At 36.9% G+C, this 26,181-nt stretch overlaps 1 protein-coding gene across 1 annotated transcript in view; it reads left to right on the top strand.

Moving 5' to 3' along the window:
* Positions 1-23,296, top strand: part of SLC2A10 (solute carrier family 2 member 10) — a 109,387-nt gene extending 86,091 nt beyond the window's left edge. Inside the window, exon 6 of the mRNA XM_053691599.1 lies at positions 22,115-23,296. Coding sequence (XP_053547574.1) covers positions 22,115-22,232 — 118 coding nt within the window. The 3' untranslated portion in view covers positions 22,233-23,296. The remainder of the gene's footprint in view (positions 1-22,114) is intronic.
* The last annotated feature ends 2,885 nt before the right edge of the window (positions 23,297-26,181 follow it).

The raw sequence follows: 26,181 nt of genomic DNA, 5'->3' as shown, positions 1-26,181 counted from the left end.
TCGAGCAATGGGTTCATACACTCAATACTCTTGACAGCACTATTAGGTTTCAATTTATGGCCAGTGGTGAGTCAGTGGACTATCTAAACGTGAGGGTATTTAAAACCTCGGGCTCAATTGGTACTACACTATTCAGGAAGAGCACAGACAGAAACACTATCCTTCATGCAAAGAGTTGTCATCAGTCGTCCCTCACCAGGAACATACCTAAAGCCCAATTTCAAAGGGTAATACGTAATAATACCGACCCTGAGCGGTGCTGCAAACAACTAATGGAGATGACTGAAAGATTTGTTCAGAGGGGTTATAAGAAGAAGGAACTTAAGGTAATGTGTGACCAGGCGGTCCAGGAAGAGATTGGGACGAACAGAGTTGTAGGTGACAATAAGAAACAATTAACTTTTGTGACAACCTATTCCCCTGAACAGTATCGGATCTCCAGAGCAATCAAAGACGAATGAAAACTGATTGAATCAGACAGTACTTTGCCATTCACACAATGGGGTACACCACGTCTGGCATATCGCAGAGGCAGAAGCCTCAGGGATTCCCTTATGAAGACTGATGTTTCGCCCTTGCCAGATAAACAAACATGGTTGAGGAAGGAAGAAGAGTGGGTGTTATAAATGTCTTGGTTGCGTTACTTCCAACAGCATGCATACAGGAAACACCTTTCAGCATCCTGAAAAGAAAAGAAAGTATAGGATTAATTTTTTTCTAACGTGTACTACCACCTACGTTATATACCTCTTGAATTGCCCATGTGGAATGTTTTACATTGTCAAGATCACTGATGACGCCAGGACAAGGATGGCGAACCACCGGTCTAGCATAAGATTAGCTCTAAAGAGTGGTAAAGCTGAACAACCGGTGGCCCGGCATTTTCTCGAGAAAGGCCATACTGTGATTGATCTAAGATTCCGTTTAATTGATCATGTGACAAGTTTGAAACGAGGTGGAAACAGAGCCAAGATATTACTCCAGAAAGAGGCCCGATGGATACATGAACTGGGAACATTGACTCCAAGAGGCCTGAATGCCCATACAGGATGGCAAGCGTTCCTGGGATAATGGGGACTCGATTAGTGAAATTGTCCTGCTGATTGATGAGAGTCCTTAAGATCCATATAGCGATGAGAGTACATGATTTCATTATCTAGTGGTAGTCTATTGTCTTCAAGCCTCTTATGTTGATTATGTGGTGGTATTCTCTTTTTTTCTATTCTCTCTCTTTTTTCTATTCTCTCTCTTCCCTTTCTTTTGTCCTTCTGAATTCGAATGATGATGTAATTGATATATTGGGTATGCATGATCTTTTCGGATGTGAGTGGGAGTGTGCGCGAGTGTGCATGAGTGGATGTATGTGGATGTGTGTGGGTTATGGGTTTTTGAGTGTGTGATTTGTGCTGGTTAGTTTTGGGTATGTCTAAATATGAGTGTGTGTGTGGGGGAGTGGGTGTGATTCTAGTGTGTATGAGTTTGTTTTAAGTGGTGTTTTTACCCTCTCCCCCTTCCCTTCTTCTTTGTTTCCCCCCCCTCTTCTTTTTCCGTTACTGATCTCTGATTGTGTTTATACACTGATGCTTCAACTTATTGATTTGGAACCGGTGTCAGTATCTGCACGGATTGACACAATTGTTTTTAATTTTGTTTTAACTATGTACTTGTTACAAGACCAATGTGAGACACTTGTGCACTTTCACATACACATCACACATATGATTATTATGCCTGATCCCATGACCCAACCCCAGTACCGGCAGATACCCCTGTGTTATGGTTACCCACAGCATTGGGTACCATACATACTGTTCGCTAAAATGCGGTTTTTGTGTGAACACTTGCCTTTTCAATATTAACTATATGGTTTGATTGAGATTTTGGAGTCTTTTGATGTTATAGTATGCGGTCTGGTCCCTTACATGATGGGATGCCCTTCAGAGGAGGTATCCAGTACACTTGTAAATGTTGAGCACAGGTCTGGTGATAGGTCTATGAACAGACTTGTCACTTGCTTTTTTTCTTCATTCTCTTTTTGTTCGACTGTTGAGTCTAGACACTATTAGTTAGGCTGTATTTGTTTGGCTGTGAGTTTTAGATTTTAGATTTTGGGGATTCGTATAAATTCCTACTAACAGTGTGGTTCGTTGAATGTATATATTAGTTTCTATGGTGATGATGCAAGGAGGTGTGTTTCTCATGGAGTATGACGCATACCAGGGGGTGTGCATGTCACGAATAATGCTTACATAGGTTCCTAAGTGTGTGATCATATTATCTTTCTTCGGTGTTTAGTGGATGAATGTTGTTGTAGCCACATAACTTCAATGGCTTGTGTAGCTGATTAATGGTGGATCAGCTTTCGGTTTTTAATAGAAATGGAGGTGTTTTTATTGCTGATGGGTGCTGTTCTAACCGGCTTATTTCTAGTGACAATACGGTGTCCTTCGTATTCTTATTTAGTGGTGTTTTTTGTTATCTGAGGTTATTGGGAGCTTTCTATTTAATTGCCCTATATGGTAGTTTTGGTTTATTCTGTAGCTGGTTGTAGTTAGGCATCATGATCGTTCCTGAGTGGGGCGTGACGTTTGCTGTTGGTGTATGTTGCCCTGGCAACGGGATCACTTGGCCTATAGAATAGGAGGTGTGCCTCATCTGTTTTGACAGCGATACATATTTTATCGGCAATAGTTGCATGTAAAGGCTAGTGTGATTTACCCTTTTTGCTACACTGAAGAGAAGGGGCTAGGTGGTCTAATTAGATCTGGGTTTTGATGTGATAAATGTCGGTATTCAACATACAATGTGAGTGGTAGCTATAACGTTGCCCATAGCAACACCTCTCTTTAACCAATCAGAGATGTTGGGCGGTATTTAGGGAGGCTTGTGAGACTATTGGAACCTATTTGGGATATTCCATATTCTGTATGAGGGGTTGTATTGCGGTTTGGGATTGAAACTAATGGGCATGATCAGGTTCTATTCATGTACTCACTATGATTTTCATTTATTAACAATTTTCCATTACACACAATAAGTTCTTAATATCATTTTTCTTTTGACACGTTTATTAATATTGTTATTTACATTTTATGTGAAGGAGGTATTACCTACACAATATTTGGTTTTGTCTTTGACCTTTGTACACGTTCTCCAGTGATTGGAGCTTCACCTGGGGGAGGGATTTGTAGGCCTTTATAAGCCTGTTAACTTGCAATTTTTGGTTGTCTGAGGAAGGGACGTTTGAGGTCCCGAAACGTTGCATTAAAGTTTTTCCACGTTTGATGTCTAAAGTCCTGTAAGTGCTTTGTTCTACTTACCATTACATACCCCTTGAGAGCACCCTGGCAGGTGAATTGTTGGTGAGAGTGCATGTACCTATGAACTTTCCTTATTTAAATATATATATATATATATATATATATATATATATATATATATATATATATATACACACACACAGTATCTCACATTTTTGTAAATATATCTTTTTATGCTACAATGTAAAGTAGTGAGTGTACAGCCTGTATAACAGTGTAAATTTGCTGTCCCCTCAAAATAACTCAACACACAGCCATTAATGTCTAAACTGTTGGCAACAAAAGTGAGTACACCCCTAAGAGGAAATGTCCAAATTGGGCCCAAAGTGTCAATATTTTTTGTGGCCACCATTATTTTTCAGCACTGCCTTAACCCTCTTGGGCATGGAGTTCACCAGAGCTTCACAGGTTGCCACTGGAGTCCTCTTCCACTCCTCTATGATGACATCACGGAGCTGGTGGATGTTAGAGACCTTGCGCTCCCCCACCTTCCGTTTGAGGATGCCCCACAGATGTTTTAATAGGGTTTAGGTCTGGAGACATGCTTGGCCAGTCCATCACCTTTACCCTCAGCTTCTTTAGCAAGGCAGTGGTTGTCTTGGAAGTGTGTTTCAGGGTAGTTATGTTGAAATTCTACCCTGCGGCCCAGTCTCCGAACGGAGGGGATCATGCTCTGCTTCAGTATGTCACAGTACATGTTGGCATTCATGGTTCCATCAATGAACTGTAGTTCCCCATTTCCTGGCAGCACTCATGCAGGCCCAGACCAGGACACTCCCACCACCATGCTTGACTGTAGGCAAGACACACTTGTCTTAGTACTCCTCACCTGGTTGATGCCACACACGCTTGGCACCATCTGAACCAAATAAGTTTATCTTGGTCTCATTGGACCACAGTACATGGTTCCAGTAATCCATGTCCTTAGTCTGCTTGTCTTCAGCAAACCGTTTACGGCTTTCTTGTGAATCATCTTTAGAAGAGGCTTCCTTCTGGGACAGCCATGCAGACCAATTTGATGCAGTGTGTGGCGTATGGTCTGAGCACTGACAGGCGGACCCCCCACCCCTTTAACCTCTGCAGCAATGCTGGCAGCACTCATACATCTATTTCCCAAAGACAACTTCTGGATATGACGCTGAGCACGTGCACTCAACTTCTTTGGTCAACCATGGCGAGGCCTGTTCTGAGTGGAACCTGTCCTGTAAAACCACTGTATGGTCTTGCCTACCATGCTGCAGCTCAGTTTCAGGGTCTTGGCAATCTTTTTATAGCCTATGCCATCTTTATGTAGAGCAATAATTCTTTTTTTCAGATCCTCAGAGAGTTCTTTGCCATGAGGTGCCATGATGAACTTCCAGTGACCAGTATGAGAGAGTGTGAGAGCGATAACACCAAATTTAACACACCTGCTCCCCATTCATACCCGAGACCTTGTAACACCTGGGAGGGAAAATGGCTAATTGGGCCCAATTTAGACATTTTCACTTAGGGGTGTGTACTCACTTTTGTTGCCAACGGTTTAGACATTAATGGCTGTGTGTTGAGTTATTTTGAGGGGACAGCAAATTTACACTGTTATACAGCCTGCACACTCACTACTTTACATTGTAGCAAAGTGTCATTTCTTCAGTGTTTTCACATGAAAAGATATAATAAAATATTTACAAAAATGTGAGGGGTGTACTCACTTTTGTGAGATACTGTGTGTATGTATATATATATATATATATATATATATATATATATATATATATATATATATATATATATATATATATATATATATATATATATATACACATTTTGTGTGGGTGAAGTAAGGGTGATATTAAAATATAAAAATTATTTAAAATAAATGTCTGAGACATACCTCATCCTATCTTGCTGTCGGCTCTGACTAAGTGAATTCACACTCAAAGTCGCACAGGCTCAGCAGGCGCACGCACAGCATAGACTGTGTAGACACTGACACTAGCGCAGCCCGTGGGTCTTCTTGCTGTCGTGACGTCACATGCGTGATAGCGTGACGTCCGACAATTTCACACACAGCGGCTTAGCTGAGCCGAGCCTGTTAGATGAGTGGACACGGAGTGCGGGCCGCTGCCAGGGCTGGGCTAATGGACTTGGGTTACTGTGCTGGGTGGGTAGGTAGGTTCGGCTGGTTCGCCTGGATGTGGCTTGGACTTCGGCCACGGTTCTTAAGCATCTATTCTTCTTAAATAGTAAGAAAAAAAAAATTAAAAAGCAAACTACCTAAGGCTATGTCTGGCTTTTTTTAAATAAAATTACCGGGCAGTAGCCTGAAATACCGGACAGTCTGGTCTAATACAGAACACCTGGCAACCCTACAGGTGGATATTGTATAACATTGCTATTAAACAAGTAAACCTGTCTTGTCCACACAAATTTTGCACTTAATCACACAGAAAAAATATCTACATGTCATTTATGGCAGTAACTTTTCATCTGAGCACATGCCAAAAAAAATTACATCTAATTTTCACATAAAAGGGAGCAATTACACATTTTTATAACATGCTTTTATATAAAATCTGACTAAATGGCAAAATACAAAATTTCATATGATTTACAGAAAAGATACAAGCATTTGTATGGTTTTCAAGCAAATATACAACATTTTTAGTGCAACACGCCACCGTTAGCATAAATTCTGGGTTGCATATTTTGCTTTTTTTTTTTTTTTTTTTGATTAAGCAGGAAAATACGCAGATGACTTTAAGCATATGGATGCAAACAGGGGGAAAATTCTCTTGAAAACAAGCAGCTTTTCTTCAAACCTAGCTGTATGTATGAAATGAAGCTCAAAATGTACTTATTGAGCAAATGAATTACAGGAAGCAAAGGCAAAGAGGGTTGTAAAAGGATTGTTGTGCACCCTGCCCTACAGTTATATTAAATAAAGTTATTTTTCATATTAAAGAAGGTTTAGCCTGTTCACATTTCTAAATAACAGGATCTAAGATGATACTTTTCGATAGGCACTACTGTACCTACCAGGCAAGGACTCCATAACTAAATATGGTTATGACAAATGCATTGCAAGACCTGTCGCTGCTTAGCATGTAAACGGTTAGCATGCAGCTACATGTGCACCCTCATTTTTATTTGAAGAGAGGGTTACAATGTGTGATTGGCTGTACCTCTGTGCTGCATAATGAATACATATTGTGCTATAGCAGATAAACTATCTCACTTCACAAATTACAATGGAACCTTTGACTTTTTCAAGATTCTAATCATTTTAAACATTGAAGCAAAAAGGTAAAGGTCATTATTTGAAAGACCTACCCCCCCCCCCCCACACACACACCCAGAACTGCAGATGGAAAACACATTTGGATGTTTTAAATAAATATAATATTCTCACCATTGTGATTACAGTTAAGTTTACTACACCATAACATTGTGTGATTTTGCCTGAAATATTGAAATTCCAGTGCTTTACTGCCAATTCAAGGGCATGGTCAGGATGGTCTATTTGCCAGCTTCATTTTGTGACCCATCCCTCCATATTTCTATCTTTCATCCATGCCATCTCCAATGTTCCTTTTTTATTGAATGCCCTTATCTCTTTTTTGTTTTTTTACTTTCTTCACACTATTGAGTAAAAACTACTCTCCATGACTGCTCACTTTTATAGCTGGCCATGTAGTAGTCATTATGTGACAGTGATGAAGGAACAACAGATAGGACATTAGGGAGGGTGGGGAAAGAGTAAAAGGGGCCCAAGAAGATTAATAGAAAATAAATGTAATCATGCTTTCTTCTAGACAAGTCTGTATTAAAAAAAGGATGTAGGAGCATGGCTCAAACAAAACTGGTAGCCCATGGGCAACTGATTGGACAAGCCAAGTGTGCTTTCTTATAATTGTGCAATAATATATTATTATTATTAACAATCATACCTTAAAGGGACATGAAGCACAATTGTATTTTCTTTCATGATTGTTGAAGGAGCAGCAATGTACTACTGGGAGATAGCCAAACTCATTAGATGAGCAAATGACATGAAGCATATATGTGCAGCCACCAATCAGCAGCTAGCTCCCAGCAGTGCATTGCTGCTCCTGAGCCTACCTAGATGTGCTTTTGAACAAAGGATACCAAGAGAATGAAGCAAATTAGATAACAGAAGTAATTTAGAAAGTTGTTTAATTGTATACTCTATTTGAATCATGAAAGAAAAATGTTGGGTTTCATATCCCTTTAATACAGGCTACATACATTTCATGTCATGCAATAAGACCAGTATATATCTATAAAATAATTATACATTTTCTTTAATTTACCATAACACAGTGTAAATGATAACCATATCATAAAATGGGTATTACTGCCTATAACTACAGGTTACCTTCTCATTATGGTATTATATACCTTAAAGGGACAGTCAACACCAGAATTTTTGTTGTTTTTAAAGATAGATAATGCCTTTAATTACCAATTCCCCAGTTTTGCATAACCAACAGTTATAAGTATACACATTCTTACCTCTGTAATTACCTTGTATCTAAGCCTCAGCAGACTGCCCCCTTATTTCAGTTCTTTTGACAGACTTGTATTTTAGCCAATCAGAGCTGTCTCCATGGTAAATTCACGTGCATGAGCTCAATGTTATCTATATGAAACATGTGAACTAATGCCCTCTAGTGGTGAAAAACGATCAAAATGCATTTAGATTAGAGGCGGCCTTCAAGGTCTAAGAAATTAGCATATGAACCTCCTAGGTTTAGCTTTCAACTAAGAATACCAAGAGAACAAAGCAAAATTGGTGATAAAAGTAAATTGGAAAGTTTTTTAAAATTACATGCCCTTTTTGAAACATGAAAGTTTTTTTTGGACTTGACTGTCCCTTTTAATGTTCTGACTGGAACAGATTAAAAAAATTCAAGCTTTTAGGAATTTTCACTTACACAGGTAGAATGCAACATCTTGTAGACCTGAGAATAGCTAAGATCATTTTTTTTACAGCTTCAAATCAACTCGAGAATTTTGTTTTTAAGATGATCTGGGTTGCACACATTTAGCCAGGCAATCTATTGATTTGTTATTTGCTCTGCAATGTTTGTGAGAAAATGTATAGTCTGCAGAGATTGAAAAACAGTGAATCATGCGTCTAAAATTTAGTTCATGAGTAAATCAGTGTTTTCTCTACAGAAAATGTTGCCAGCCAAGTGGTATTATAAAGTAGTCAGGTGGGGGCAGTGCAATACTTAGTAATACTATAGTGTTTTCTGCTATACAAAGCACAAAATAATAGCGTAAATTAACATAAATTTATTTAATGATACAAAGTGCAAAAAAATATTAGGTCATTTTAGCTTAATAATGGGTAAAAGTTCAGCCGGGTGGTCAGTAAAATCAGCCGGGTGGTGTTCCCATTAAAGAGTTCCTGGGAAGAACGCTGTATTCCTCAACTTGTTTGCTCTCTTGGAATATTGCCCATAACTATTGTAACACTCAGACATTTGATAGTTTTTGTTACATAAAATATAATATGTATTATGTTCTCATGACCATAAAATAATACAACATGCTAATTTATTTCATAATACATATACATTTTCATAAGAATCCGGAGGAAGGGTGGGATACAGTAAAACACAAATAATTTCATTATCACTTGGAAGACATTTTTATTTATAGAGTTTTGCATTTCATGTTTTTGATGTTGAAATGTTTATTTTCCATTTTGTTGTTTGTATCTTTTTACCTCATTCTTGGGATATGCCTCCAAAAACCACAAGAAATTAACATTCAGTCATCAGTTTATTGTGGGTGCCTGGCTGATTATAGCTTGAATTCCCTTGTTATATATCTGGTTTGCTATTCACAAATGAAGCCATTACAGTTACCTCATTCTTTTTCAAAGTTCCTAAATAGATTTCAAATAATCACTTTTTTTCCATTGTTTCTGGATTTTAGGTTTATAAAGGGTTGGTAGCTATGAACTTAACCACAAATGCCTCAAGCTGATTGGTTTAGAATGATACCATGGAAAATATCTGTGGTGCTTGAGAGTTTCATGGTTTGGCACACTGTGCTGGCCATCTGCAAAAAGACTTTGTTTCTACTAGAAAAGCCTGGATTTTACTTCCCTAAAAATCACAATAAATGGCTTTTGTTTACTTCATTTGTTTACTGTTTGTTGTATGTTTGTATATATTTTGTATATGATCTTTATTAAAATCTATCAATCTGTTTGTCTGTCTGTCTCTATATCTAGCTATCCAGACAAACATTTCCACACACATATTTAATTACATAACTTCATATGTTATGTTTAAAATTTATTTTTGGAAAAATGAAGTGATAAACCTAAATCAGGATAATTACTTTTTTTGTTTTCCTTTTTCTTCTTTTTTTTCATGTCTATAAAAATATTGTTCTGTGGGCATGATCACAATTTTATTTCACATTATATTATATTTTTTCAATGTGGGTGGGTACTGAAGGGTTTTTTAATTTATTTTTTTATTGATTTTCAATGGTTTAATCAAATAAAATCTATAATGAGCACAATCACCCTTGCATTTTACATGGATCGGTATACCCATAACAGATATACACAACAAATTATAAACATCATGATGATCACTTTCTCTGGCTACACAATCAGTGTTGGAAAGTTTGAACTATTGAGGGTAAACTAACGTTAGTAGTAAAGTTACTGATGTATGAGCTATATACTAAGGCATTTCATTGACATCTGATGGTAAAGGGGACAGTAAACACCTTGAGATTTTTATATATAACAGGGATGGCCAACTTCTCAATAAATAGGGGTCACAGATCAATATTTTAGAAGCCTTAAGGGCTGTGTATACATTTATGGCTATTAAACAAACAAATAATTTATTTCTTAAGAATGTCCAGTGCCACAAGACCAGATTTAGCTAAGATTGCAGGGTACCCTCTGTATGCTGTTCTTCCCTCCCTCCAGAGGACTTTTTTAAGATGCAGTCAATGACAAACAAACATTTTTTTTAGTTTAAATTTTTCCAGGGGGCAACAAAAACTATGGCATAGTTATGCTTTTTCCAGGGGGCTACAAAAACTAGTTCAGAGGGCCGCATGTATCCATCCCTAATATAAAATGTTTAGAAATGCATAATTTAACAACAATATATTTAATTTTGCCCCCTTTCCATGTAATTTAGCTCTGAAAATTGAGCAGTTTCTGATTCTCATAATTTGAAATGCACCCTACTAACCTTTCAAGGCTAGCCCTGCTACATATATCCCCAACTAGCTTAATTTGATATAAATTGCAAAACAATCCATTTTATACTATCTTTAAGACTGTTATTGTCTGTGGACTAAAGCACAGATTGGCTCCTCCAAATAAGACAAATAGTGGCTGGAGTTTGACTTTTGAAAACAAATTGGAATAAAAGGGATGTTAATTTGTTTTAAAAATGTTAAAACCTGGCTGATATGTTATTCTACAGGAACATATCAGAGATGTATTGTATTTACAAGGTGTTTATTGCTCCTTTAATCAGCTATTCACAAACAGAAAACATTTATTAAATAATTTATCTAACAAAAACACCCTAAGGGGTCAATTTACCAAATGTTGGGCGGACATGATTTGCTATAGCGAACCATATCTGCCTGACATCGCTAAATTCTGAAAGCTTACTTGTGCAATGCTGCCCACTGCACATTCACGGCCAATCGGCCGCTAGCAGGGGGTGTCATACATCCTGATCATATCTGATTAAGATGATTGCAGTCTGTCATCTAAAAGGTGGCAAACAAGTTAAGGAGCAGCGGTCTTAAGACCACTGCATCTTAACTGATGTTTCCAGCGACCCGGAAACTGCAAGCGGGTAAAGCAGCAACTGCTGCTTATTAACTCCGGTCCATAGACTTTAGTGGAGATTTGATTTTTAGAAAAATCATTAAGCTTTTCTAAAGAATTATGATCGACCAATAATGAGGCTGCAATACCCCCCCCCCCCTCACCCACACACACTACCATTTAACAAACAGTCATTAAAATATGTATGACTGGCTTTATTTACACTCTATCTGCAACAAATTGTAAATGCATTAGTACGTATTTTGTACCGTCACAATCCTTTATGTCTGACCTTCCATCCTCTTAAGGAAATTCATCTTAAAGTAGATACACAACAGGACCTTATAAAATAGACATTACAGTACTAAGTACAAGACTACTGTGACATGCATCCTGAGGTACATAGTATACAAATACCTGAAAGGCTTGGTATTTCCTTTATAAATTGCCACTTTAGGTTTATTACATTAAATAGCAGTTTTTTGCTCTTTGAAGCTACAACCCATTCAATGTTCAGAGCTTGCAGGGAGAGCAGTCATCATTATATTATCACTCTCTATAAACAAAAAAAAACTTCCATATCTTATATTTTTCTGTATACACAAAATCTTATACTTCGATTGAGCTATTGAAAATGAACATTTTAATGCCTTTATTTCCCACCACCCACTGCAAGGTTGGTTTGTTCTTAGGTCTTTTGTTTACTAAGCTTTTTATGTACCCAATACTGCAGTATTAAAATGCTCAGCATATGTGGCAGTTTCAACAGGCAAAAACATACATTTCTTTCATGTAATTAGCAAGAGTCCATGAGCTAGTGACGTATGGGATATACATTCCTACCAGGAGGGGCAAAGTTTCCCAAACCTCAAAATTCCTATAAATACACCCCTCACCACACCCACAAATCAGTTTTACAAACTTTGCCTCCTATGGAGGTGGTGAAGTAAGTTTGTGCTAGATTCTACGTTGATATGCGCTCCGCAGCAGGTTGGAGCCCGGTTTTCCTCTCAGCGTGCAGTGAATGTCAGAGGGATGTGAGGAGAGTATTGCCTGTTTGAATTCAATGATCTCCTTCTACGGGGTCTATTTCATAGGTTCTCTGTTATCGGTCGTAGAGATTCATCTCTTACCTCCCTTTTCAGATCGACGATATACTCGTATATTTATACCATTACCTCTGCTGTTTTTCGTTTCAGTACTGGTTTGGCTTTCTACAACATGTAGATGAGTGTCCTGGGGTAAGTAAGTCTTATTTTCTGTGACACTCTAAAGCTATGGTTGGGCACTTTATATAAAGTTCTAAATATATGTATTCAAACATTTATTTGCCTTGACTCAGGATGTTCAACATTTCCTTATTTCAGACAGTCAGTTTCATATTTGGGATAATGCATTTGAATATATCATTTTTATCTTACCTTAAAAATTGACTTTTTCCCTGTGGGCTGTTAGGCTCGCGGGGGCTGAAAATGCTTCATTTTATTGCGTCATTCTTGGCGCGGACTTTCTTGGCGCAAAATTTTTTTTTCTATTTCCGGCGTCATACGTGTCGCCGGAAGTTGCGTAATTTTTTGACGTTTTTCGCGCCAAAAATGTCGGCGTTCCGGATGTGGCGTCATTTTTGGCGCTAATAGCATTTAGGCGCCAAATAATGTGGGCGTCAATTTTGTCTCCACTTTATTTAAGTCTCATCTTTTGTTGCTTCTGGTTGCTAGAAGCTTGTTCACTGGCATTTTTTCCCATTCCTGAAACTGTCATTTAAGGAATTTGATCAATTTTGCTTTATATGTTGTTTTTTTCTATTATATATTGCAAGTTGTCCCACGTTGCAACTGAGTCAGAAGATACTACTGGAAAATCGCTGCCTGGTGCTGGAACTACCAAAGCTAAGTGTATCTGCTGTAAACTTTTGGTAGTTGTTCCTCCAGCTGTTGTTTGTATTAAATGTCATGACAAACTTGTTAATGCAGAAAATATTTCCTTTAGTAAAGTACCATTACCTGTTGCAGTTCCATCAACATCTAATGTTCAGAGTGTTCCTGATAACATAAGAGATTTTGTTTCTGAATCCATTAAGAAGGCTATGTCTGTTATTCCTCCTTCTGGTAAACATAAAAAGTCTTTTAAAACTTCTCTTTATACAGATGAATTTTTAAATGAACATCATCATTCTGATTCTAATGATTCTTCTGATACAGAGGATTCTGTCTCAGAGGTTGATGCTGATAAATCGTCATATTTATTTAAAATTGAATTTATCCGTTCTTTACTTAAAGAAGTCCTAATTGCATTAGAAATTGAGGATTCTGGTCCTCTTGATACTAAATCTAAACGTTTAGACAAGGTCTTTAGATCTCCTGTGGTTATTCCAGAAGTTTTTCCTGTTCCTGGTGCTATTTCTGAAGTAATTTCTAGAGAATGGAATAATTTGGGTAATTCATTTACTCCTTCTAAACGTTTTAAGCAATTATATCCTGTACCGTCCGACAGATTAGAGTTTTGGGACAAAATCCCTAAAGTTGATGGGGCTATTTCTACCCTTGCTAAACGTACTACTATTCCTACGGCAGATGGTACTTCCTTTAAGGATCCTTTAGATAGGAAAATTGAATCCTTTCTAAGAAAAGCTTATCTGTGTTCAGGTAATCTTCTTAGACCTGCTATATCATTGGCTGATGTTGCTGCAGCTTCAACTTTTTGGTTGGAAACTTTAGCGCAACAAGTAACAGATCATGATTCTCATAATATTATTATTCTTCTTCAACATGCTAATAATTTTATCTGTGATGCCATTTTTGATATTATCAGAGTTGATGTCAGGTTTATGTCTCTAGCTATTTTAGCTAGAAGAGCTTTATGGCTTAAAACTTGGAATGCTGATATGTCTTCTAAATCGACTCTACTTTCCCTTTCTTTCCAGGGTAATAAATTATTTGGTTCTCAGTTGGATTCTATTATCTCAACTGTTACTGGTGGGAAAGGAACTTTTTTACCACAGGATAAAAAATCTAAAGGTAAAAACAGGGCTAATAATCGTTTTCGTTCCTTTCGTTTCAACAAAGAACAAAAGCCTGATCCTTCATCCTCAGGAGCAGTTTCAGTTTGGAAACCATCTCCAGTCTGGAATAAATCCAAGCCTTCTAGAAAGGCAAAGCCAGCTTCTAAGTCCACATGAAGGTGCGGCCCTCATTCCAGCTCAGCTGGTAGGGGGCAGATTTTCGTTTTTTCAAAGAAATTTGGATCAATTCTGTTCACAATCTTTGGATTCAGAACATTGTTTCAGAAGGGTACAGAATTGGTTTCAAGATAAGACCTCCTGCAAGGAGATTTTTTCTTTCCCGTGTCCCAGTAAACCCAGTGAAAGCTCAAGCATTTCTGAAATGTGTTTCAGATCTAGAGTTGGCTGGAGTAATTATGCCAGTTCCAGTTCTGGAACAGGGGCTGGGGTTTTATTCAAATCTCTTCATTGTACCAAAGAAGGAGAATTCCTTCAGACCAGTTCTGGATCTAAAAATATTGAATCGTTATGTAAGGATACCAACATTCAAAATGGTAACTGTAAGGACTATCTTGCCTTTTGTTCAGCAAGGGCATTATATGTCTACAATAGATTTACAGGATGCATATCTGCATATTCCGATTCATCCAGCTCACTATCAGTTCCTGAGATTCTCTTTCCTGGACAAGCATTACCAGTTTGTGGCTCTGCCGTTTGGCCTAGCTACAGCTCCAAGAATTTTTACAAAGGTTCTCGGTGCCCTTCTGTCTGTAATCAGAGAACAGGGTATTGTGGTATTTCCTTATTTGGACGATATCTTGGTACTTGCTCAGTCTTCACATTTAGCAGAATCTCATACGAATCGACTTGTGTTGTTTCTTCAAGATCATGGTTGGAGGATCAATTCACTAAAAAGTTCATTGATTCCTCAGACAAGGGTAACCTTTTTGGGTTTCCAGATAGATTCAGTGTCCATGACTCTGTCTTTGACAGACAAGAGACGTCTAAAATTGATTTCAGCTTGTCGAAACCTTCAGTCACAATCATTCCCTTCGGTAGCCTTATGCATGGAAATTCTAGGTCTTATGACTGCTGCATCGGACGCGATCCCCTTTGCTCGTTTTCACATGCGACCTCTTCAGCTCTGTATGCTGAACCAATGGTGCAGGGATTACACAAAGATATCTCAATTAATATCTTTAAAACCGATTGTCCGATATTCTCTGATGTGGTGGACAGATCACCATCGTTTAATTCAGGGGGCTTCTTTTGTTCTTCCAACCTGGACTATAATCTCAACAGATGCAAGTCTTACAGGTTGGGGAGATGTGTGGGGGTCTCTGACGGCACAAAGGGTTTGGGAATCTCAGGAGGTGAGATTACCGATCAATATTTTGGAACTCCGTGCAATTTTCAGAGCTCTTCAGTCTTGGCCTCTTCTGAAGAGAGAGTCGTTCATTTGTTTTCAGACAGACAATGTCACAACTGTGGCATACATCAATCATCAATGAGGGACTCACAGTCCTCTGGCTATGAAAGAAGTATCTTGAATTCTGGTTTCGGCGGAATCCAGCTCCTGTCTAATCTCTGCGGTTCATATCCCAGGTATAGACAATTGGGAAGCGGATTATCTCAGTCGCCAAACGTTGCATCCGGGCGAATGGTCTCTTCACCCAGAGGTATTTCTTCAGATTGTTCAAATGTGGGAACTCCCAGAAATAGATCTGATGGCTTCTCATCTAAACAAGAAACTTCCCAGGTATCTGTCCAGATCCCGGGATCCTCAGGCGGAGGCAGTGGATGCATTATCACTTCCTTGGAAGTATCATCCTGCCTATATCTTTCCGCCTCTAGTTCTTCTTCCAAGAGTAATCTCCAAGATTCTGAAGGAATGCTCGTATGTTCTGCTGGTAGCTCCAGCATGGCCTCACAGGTTTTGGTATGCGGATCTTGTCCGGATGGCCTCTTGCCAGCCGTGGACTCTTCCATTAAGACCAGACCTTCTGTCGCAAGGTCCTTTCTTCCATCAGGATCTCAAATCCTTAAATTTAAAGTATGGAGATTGAACACTTGATTCTTGGTCAAAGAGGTTTCTCTGACTCTGTGATTAATACTATGTTACAGGCTCGTAAATCTGTATCTAGAGAGATATATTATAGAGTCTGGAAGACATATTTCTTGGTGTCTTTCTCATCATTTTTCCTGGCATTCTTTTAGAATTGCGAGAATTTTACAGTTTCTTCAGGATGGTTTAGATAAAGGTTTGTCCGCAAGTTCCTTGAAAGGACAAATCTCTGCTCTTTCTGTTCTTTTTCACAGAAAGATTGCTAATCTTCCTGATATTCATTGTTTTGTACAAGCTTTGGTTCGTATAAAACCTGTCATTAAGTCTATTTCTCCTCCTTGGAGTTTGAATTTGGTTCTGAGGGCTCTTCAAGCTCCTCCTTTTGAACCCATGCATTCATTGGACATTAAATTACTTTCTTGGAAAGTTTTGTTCCTTTTGGCCATCTCTTCTGCCAGAAGAGTCTCTGAATTATCTGCTCTTTCTTGTGAGTCTCCTTTTCTGATTTTTCATCAGGATAAGGCGGTGTTGCGAACTTCTTTTGAATTTTTATCTAAGGTTGTGAATTCCAACAACATTAGTAAATAAATTGTGGTTCCTTCATTATGTCCTAATCCTAAGAATTCTAAGGAGAAATCGTTGCATTCTTTGGATGTTGTTAAAGCTTTGAAATATTATGTTGAGGCTACTAAGTCTTTCCGAAAGACTTCTAGTCTATTTGTCATCTTTTCCGGTTCTAGAAAAGGTCAGAAAGCTTCTGCCATTTCTTTGGCATCTTGGTTGAAATCCTTAATTCACCATGCTTATGTCGAGTCGGGTAAAACTCCGCCTCAAAGGATTACAGCTCATTCTACTAGGTCAGTTTCTACTTCCTGGGCATTTAGGAATGAGGCTTCGGTTGATCAGATTTGCAAAGCAGCAACTTGGTCCTCTTTGCATACTTTTACTAAATTCTACCATTTTTATGTGTTTTCTTCTTCTGAAGCAGTTTTTGGTAGAAAAGTACTTCAGGCAGCGGTTTCAGTTTGAATGTTCTGCTTATGTTTTCATTAAACTTTATTTTGGGTGTGGATTATTTTCAGCAGGAATTGGCTGTCTTTATTTTATCCCTCCCTCTCTAGTGACTCTTGCGTGGAAAGATCCACATCTTGGGTAGTCATTATCCCATACGTCACTAGCTCATGGACTCTTGCTAATTACATGAAAGAAAACATAATTTATGTAAGAACTTACCTGATAAATTCATTTCTTTCATATTAGCAAGAGTCCATGAGGCCCACCCTTTTTGGTGGTTATGATTTTTTTTGTATAAAGCACAACTATTCCAATTCCTTATTTTATATGCTTTCGCACTTTTTTTATCACCCCACTTCTTGGCTATTCGTTAAACTGATTTGTGGGTGTGGTGAGGGGTGTATTTATAGGCATTTTGAGGTTTGGGAAACTTTGCCCTTCCTGGTAGGAATGTATATCCCATACGTCACTAGCTCATGGACTCTTGCTAATATGAAAGAAATGAATTTATCAGGTAAGTTCTTACATAAATTATGTTTTCAAATAAAAAATAAAGGTAAATTATATATTGTAAACAATTTAATAGACTTCAGCAAGTAAAATGGATCATTGCGAGCACATTATACTGAAGAAAGTTTCATGATACACTGTTCCTTTAATGACTGTTTGTAAGAAAGAGCAAATTACCAGCATTATTGGGGGATAAGCAGTCCTGAAGCAATGCATCATATTAAGCGCCAGATTACGAGTAGTGCGCTGTTATGTGTGAGCAAAAAGGGGTTTATAGCGGCTATTTGCACCCATTGGGTGTAACGTTCGTATTACTAGTTGAAAGTAAATGCGATCGCTTGAGCACAATTGAAGTTAAGGTGCAACGGGAAAGCGCGTCATCATATAGGTATAGATATATAGTGTATCTAAATACCATAAGATATATGTAGAAATATGTATTTATGAATAAATAGAACATATTCTGCTATGTGAAGAACATTGGAATGTGAAATATAAATATTCATATTTTAATGTTGGGTTAGCGAACTTGAGATTATGCGATCGGGTTTGCGCACGAGTAGGGTGTTTTTTTTTCTCCACTTTTTTTTGCTTCATTGACTTTTATGGGGGAATACGTTATCAAGATCGCAATATCCAAACTTCGGCTTTTTGCGCACATCAGGTTAGCGTATGAGTAAAAACATTTTACTTTTAACTTGAAATTTGAGCACTACCCAATGTGTGCAAAAACTTACTTCTAGCAGAGTTAGAGTGTAAGCATTAAATGTACATATGTATTTATATGTTTATAAATACATACAGTATATACACATACAAATACATATGTACACATATATAGACATATATAGATACATACATATACATCTTTAGACATGTATATATATTTATCTCTATGTTAAAGCCCCTTGCCTTCCTTTTTTCTAACACCTGAGACCTCATATCTTTGAGAACTTATAACTTTTTTGTGCAATTTTTTAAAAATAATTTTTATTAGCTAGTGTTATTATGAGTGTAACTGTACTTTGTAATGTATTTTTGATGTTTTGTGACACTTGTTTTGCGAAACAGTTAACCGGAGCTCTGAGGATGCGCCATCCTGACGTGCGTTAACTTAAATTGCGCTCAGTGATTGCGTTTACTCTCAACTTGTTATATAAGCTAAATCCCATATGTGCAAACAGCTGTGATAAACCCAATATTGTTACAATTAAAGGATAAATAGGAGCGCCTAAGGCTTAGGTATAATTCAGGTATCAACACTCTGTGTGGTATGAATAAATAAAAACAATTTATTACAATTTTATAATACAATAAAAACAACAGGAATATAGTGAGTTAAAACCATATGTGTAAAAGGTCCTAATGATTGGATCTTGGAATAAGAAGGGGCCTTGCCAGTGGCAAGAGTGGGGATTGTCTTAAACTCCCAATCTAAAAGGTGCCATTGGGACCTCTATTCTAAAGAGGAAGAAGTGGGGTGTCACCATATAAATGGGTAAAGTGTTATTTAACAAATGATTGCAACAATGGAACAAATGGGGTGTCACCCCACCAATAGGTCACGATGTGCTTAAAAACAAATAATTGCAGCAAAAAACAAAAAAGTGGATTCACAACTCAAATGTGCATATAATGTGTAAAAAATATAATATATGTATGTGTGAGTAAAAAAACAAAAAACAGGGGATCAAAACCGGTTTGTCCAATGAAAAGATAGTCAACAGTGACGTTGAAAAAACAATGTAGGATAGTCAAAAATGTGTAGTAATACCACAAAAATTAGGAATTGTGTAAACAATGGATGATTAGTCCAATCAGATCAACAAATACAATCCACAATTTCAAATCATCAACGTGATAGTGATCAAGTGAAATGCACAGTGACAAATATTCAAGATTAAGAGACAAATATTCAAGGTGAAGAGACAAGCATCCAATATTAAAATTAAGCAACAATACTATTAACCATACATGAAAAAATGACTTTAAAATTCCTAAAAATGTCCTATGGAATGTCCAAAATAACAATAAGAATCCATTGAGTGGAAAAGATCACTGATAAAAAACTGATAGAAAAACTGATAGAGAACGATCCTAGGAGCTGTCTTGATCCAAAATCCTAGTCTGTGCAACATGGACCTGAAATCAAAAGAAAAAAGAACTCCTCACATAAAGGGCCTAAAGGGTAAAGCCTATTGGTGAACAAACTTACCCCAAAAGCCAAAAATCCTGGTACTGTATGAAGCCTCACAAATCTCTGAATAGTCTACGCGTTTCTGCCCAACAACGGGGCCTTTTTCAAGACATCTTGAAAAAGGCCCCGTTGGGCCGAAACGCGTAGACTACTCAGAGATTTGTGAGGCTTCATACAGTAACAGGATTTTTAATTTTAATATTGGATGCTTGTCTCTTCACCTTGAATATTTGTCTCTTAATCTTGAATATTTGTCACTGTGCATTTCACTTGATCACTATCACGTGTATGATTTGAAATTGTGGATTGTATTTGTTGATCTGATTGAACTAATCATCCATTGTTTACACAATTCCTAATTTTTGTGGTATTACTACACATTTTTGACTATTATATAAAAACAGGAATATCCGTGATATTATATACCATGGATCTCCTATAGGAGGCGCTATATGAACAATGATAGATATTAATAAAATAAATGTGCAACTAATGACACAATATAAAACTTATTACACAATATACATAATGTAAAGAAATTAAAAGAAATTAAATTAAAATTGTGTATATACAGACGTGGCACGTGACCAATCTGACAATAGTAAAGTTCCAATTGTCCAAATGTGGAAAAGGCAGCTCTCGGTCTTCACCCAAACGATGGTGTAACTTCTAAAATGGACAGCTGTAATGACAACAAAAGTGGCGCCTCTGTTTTTGTTGTCATTACAGCTGTACATTTTTGACTATACCACATTGTTTTTTCAACGTCACTGTTGACTATCTTTTCATTGGACAAACCGGTTTTGATCCCCTGTTTTTTGTTTTTTTACTCACACATACATATATTATATTTTTTACACATTATATGCACATTTGAGTTGTGAATCCACTTTTTTGGTTTTTGCTGCAATTATTTGTTTTTAAGCACATCGTGACCTATTGGTGGGGTGACACCCCATTTGTTCCATTGTCGCAATCATTTGTTAAATAACACTTTACCCATTTATATGGTGACACCCCACTTCTTCCTCTTTAGAATAGAGGTCCCAGTGGCACCTTTTAGATTGGGAGTTTAAGACAATCCCCACTCTTGCCACTGGCAAGGCCCCTTCTTATTCCAAGATCCAATCATTAGGACCTTTTACACATATGGTTTTAACTCACTATATTCCTGTTGTTTTTATTGTATGATAAAATTGTAATAAATTGTTTTTATTTATTCATACCACACAGAGTGTTGATACCTGAATTATACCTAAGCCTTAGGCGCTCCTATTTATCCTTTAATTGTATCTTTCCTTAGACCTATTAGGGGGTCTTCTTTATAGTGTAGCCGGTATATAGTCCCAGGCGCTGACCGCTCTCCCACTCACCTTAGCTACATAAACCCAATATTGCTCGTGCATAACTGTTAGCTTGTGACTCGTAATCTGGCTCTAAATGTTTTGGTCCTATATTACTAAATGGTTTATACTAAATTGTTTTATTTCCTATATTTCAAATAATTAAATAAATAGAATTCCATTAGGCCCACAATATATACTCCACCCCCCTAAACCTTCTGAAACGTAGAGTGGTTAACGTGTAGAGGTGCCAGGCATATCAGATTGCAGAGCAATATAATAATATACGCACTGAATAATATTTGGAAAGCCTTATTCAGGAACCCTTTGTGTTTTTGTTTTTTATTCTAATTCTTCTTAGAATTGTTCCCATTTCTTTATGCTAAGAAAAAAACCCCCACACAAGTCAGAATGAGTTTGAATTCCTGCAATAAACTTATCTAGTATCATTAAACGGACAGTAACCCTTAATTTCTACAATGCTTTAAAAACAAAGATTATAGAAGCTTTACCTCCAACTCTGTTTAAAGGAACATAAAAGCAAAAAGGCCTCAGTGATCACATCTGCTGAGCCAATGGCAAGAGGCATATGTGTGTAGCCAATAATCACTGGCTATCTCTCAGTAGTACATAAATTGAAATGTATCTTAAAAATACATACTCAGTTTGGCTTTAAGGTCCTTTACGTGATCCCATTAAGCAAATGGCAAAATACTGCATATCTAAGAGGTATAACTACAAAATATGAGAAATTGTTACATAGATAAATTAGTATTTAAATAGCTATTTCCTTAATCCTAAACTCAATGATGTTCCTGTATTTTTTTTTCTAGGTTACTAAAAAGAAGTCATTTATGGGAAAGACTCCAATGGTGCCAGTTTTCTGGTCCAAAATACCAAAGAATGGAAATATCACGTGCCTCCTTGTCTAGCGCTTCCAGCAGTTCATAGATCTGATTTCTGCAGATGCTTCTAGTGTGGACTTTTGTGTGACTTAACATTACAGTCAGTGGATTGTGATTTAAACAATGAATGCACAGTAATATCAATGACGAGCCACCAAAGATATTTATATTTGAAATGAGGAATTCAAAATGGTAATACTGCATTACTTTTTCTTTCAACCCAAGTGTTCCATTCTACTGAAAAGCTCAAAATCAACGATCCTGGTTGGGGCCTGATCTATCTATTTCAGTAACAAACAGAATAACAGTTCCAAAGCACACACTTCTTTCAATATAGTGTAACTTTAGTGTTGCAAATCCATAATATACAAACACAAATAACATGTTGTTGCCAGTCAGGAGTATGATAATGTCTTTTTAGGAATATGTAGTGCTTAAAGGAACCACGTAGTGAGAAAAAAATGTTCTAATTCATTAGGCCATGTGATTTCTTTCACGCGCAAAGGGATTAAACATGAAGGTTAAGTCTTGCTTTCATACCTTGAGCTGAACACAGACAGTGATTGGCAAGTTTGTGTGACTGTTGCTGAAAATTGTCTCACTGGCTGCAGAGAACTGCTCTACAGAGCAGGACTTTATCTATGTGTTTACCCATTTATAGAGTTAAACATAGAGTTCCAGGGGGAGTAGGGAAAAGAATTAAATTCTGTAACAGATTAGTGCAAGTCATTTTTCCAGTATAAGATCCTTTTAAAGGGTCATACAAGTGAGTTTGGCATACAGAGCAGTGGATTTCAAACTCACTTTTGAAGCATCTTATTAATATGCTTACATTAGCAAAAACACTTCTGAGAAATGTTCTAATGTGAAAAATTAATGTTTCCTTAGTAGCATTTTTATTGCAAATTTACTTTTCTAAAACTTTAAAGACTCCAGAAAAGTAAAACTAGTTCTAATATTTATTTAAAATGAGTCGTGAAGTTTGTTTTAGTCATTTTAAAATAAAACAAGTTACTGTATATTGCCACTAGATGGTGCCGGTAACTTTTATTTGAGTCTGTTTTCTGTTTTTGAGATGAAGAGACCAAAATATAAATTATTTCGAATAAAGTCTGTTTTCTTTTCTTTCTTATTTTTTTTCCTAAGCAGAAGGATAAGTATATGAATTTGTTGTGTTATCTAAACTAAAATTAGTGTTTTGAGTACTTCGGTGAAAGCTCCCTACTTTTTAACTGGTAATAGAAAACAGTGAGAATTGTAAGGCGAAAATGTTTATAGAATTATGCTGGGATTTGAGAGAAAATTGCAACATTTTACGAAAAAACAATAATTACGCTTTGTATTTTGTACTTTTAATGACCAATTTCTTGCTTTTTTTTTACACATCCAGTGTACTTAAAGGGACATTAAACACTTTGAGATGGTAATATAAAATGATAAATTGTATATATATAAAACAGCTCTGCAATATACTTTCATTATTTATTTTGTCCTCTTTGCCTGTAATTCCATTCTGAAATTGTGAGCTTTTCAGTTCCTGTTAGAAATGGAAGTGCAGAACACTGTTAAATCCAGCACAACCATTGGCTGCACACTCTAGTGACCTATTTATAACTGTCTCTAATTGGCCACAGCAGAGAATGTAACACAAGTTACAACATGGCAGCACCCAGTGTTTTATAGACACTAAAACTTTACACTTACATAGTTGCCAACATTTCAAAAAAAATTCCAGGGACACTTTGCAGCAGAGCAAGCAAGCGGGTTACTGGAGTATTGACGACCTACTGTTCAACTGCTCCGCCCACTCAGTTCTGCAATCAAAACAGACCCATTTGAAAGTAATAGTATAATTTAGATTTATCCATAGTTTATTATACAGATTACAGCACCAAGCTCTTACACCTACCCAGTCTCTGGAACACATTCTGGGCATATGGTTATTTTTACAACACAGCATCAAAATTAGAAAGACAAAAAATATGTGAACCCATTCAATAATAATATTCCATTAGGAGTGAATTATATTTAAATAATACACTATATCTATTTATCATCTATCTATCTGTGTGTATATATATATGCAAACAATAAATGTTGTGCAAAAGAGATTTTCAGGGACATTTCCAGGGACAAAAAAATCCAGGGACATACAACAAAATCCAGGGACTGTCCCTGGAAATCAGGGACTGTTGGCAACTATGCACTTATTTTGTCACTTTTTAAACAACTAATGAAACTTTAAAAAATACATCTACATGTTACTCATGGACTAATCTTTTCTTTGAATGTATCATTCTATCTAGCATGTATTTAGTGTTTAATGTCCCTTTAAAATACAATTTACATGGTGCATAGTTAATATGATTTATTCCTGTGTAATTTACCTACAAATTCTACGTTGATGCACCTTAACAATACAATTTCCCTGTTTCTTTTTGTGTGAATGTTTCAAATTTTCATTTTGTAAGATTTTTAAAATTATGAATTTTATTGTGTACTTCAGTAATGTACGCTTCTCCTCATACGAAAATGCAGTTTACTCCCCTTAGCCAGACACCCTGTTTTCACGGTAAAATTGGCTTTATATAATTTTACCAGGGAAATAGGACTGGGGAGCATTCTTATAGAATCTCACCAACCCAGAGAATTTGATAGAATTGGGCCCTTAGAGAGAACTCCCACAGGTCCACCAATGGTAACATAAGCTTTACAATAAAAATATGTATTTGAAGGTTGCCTCTTATCTAAATGCATATGACCGTTTTCACAGCTAGAGGGCATTAGTTCATGTGTGCCATATAGATAACATTGTGCTCACGCCTGTGGAGTTACTTGTGAGAGGGCACTGATGGGCTAAAATGCAAGTCTGTCAAAAGAACTGAGATAAGGGGGCAGTCTGCAGAGGCTTAGCTAGATGAAAGGTAATTTTACAAGGTAAAAAGTATATAAATATAACCATGTTATTTATGCAAAACTGGGGATAGGGTAATAAAGGGAATATCTATCTTTTTAAACAATAACAATTCTGGAGTAGATGGTCCCTTTAAGTACATTTAATATAACACAGAAACACATATTAGTGAAGCATATTTATTTTAATGAAAACATCAGTTTAGCTACTTTATCCTGTTAGGTTTGCTAAAAATTTTTAGCTTTAATTGTAAATCTGTTTCTTCTCTAATGTATTTTACACTGCATCTTACCAAGAGTACCACAATGCCAAAGTAATCAGTTCATATTCTGCCAGAGCCGGCTCATAATGAAACTGAACAGTTTCTTAAGGTATCTTGCAGACTTGCGCCTGGCAGAAAAGCTAACTTGTGCTTCTTTCCTGCAGGAGGTTTGTGTACTGCTTCATTTAATAGTTCAAATGTGCTGACTAAATAGCACTATTAGCAATGAAGCAAGGACTTATTAAATCTGACACACAGACACACACATACTGTACATACACATACATACACACACATACACACACATACGAACACATACACACATACTGTACATACACATACACACACACACATACACACACACATATACACACACATATACACACACACATATACACACACACAGACACACATACACACACACACAGACATACACACACATACACATACATACACATACATACACACACACACACAAACACATACATACACACACACGCACATACACACACATACACATACATACATACATACACACATACACACACATACATATACACACACACATACATATGCACACATACACACACACATACATACATACACACACATACATACATACACACACACACACATACATACACACACACACGCATACACACACACACACACACACACATACATACACACACATACATACACATTCATGCATACACACACACAAATGCATACACACATTTATGCATACACACATACATACATACATACACATTCATTCATACACCCACACATTCATGCATACATACATACATACAAATA

The sequence above is a fragment of the Bombina bombina genome, chromosome 1, assembly GCF_027579735.1.
Source record: "Bombina bombina isolate aBomBom1 chromosome 1, aBomBom1.pri, whole genome shotgun sequence".
Classification (NCBI taxonomy): domain Eukaryota; kingdom Metazoa; phylum Chordata; class Amphibia; order Anura; family Bombinatoridae; genus Bombina; species Bombina bombina.
This window is presented reverse-complemented; position numbering and strand designations above follow the sequence as displayed.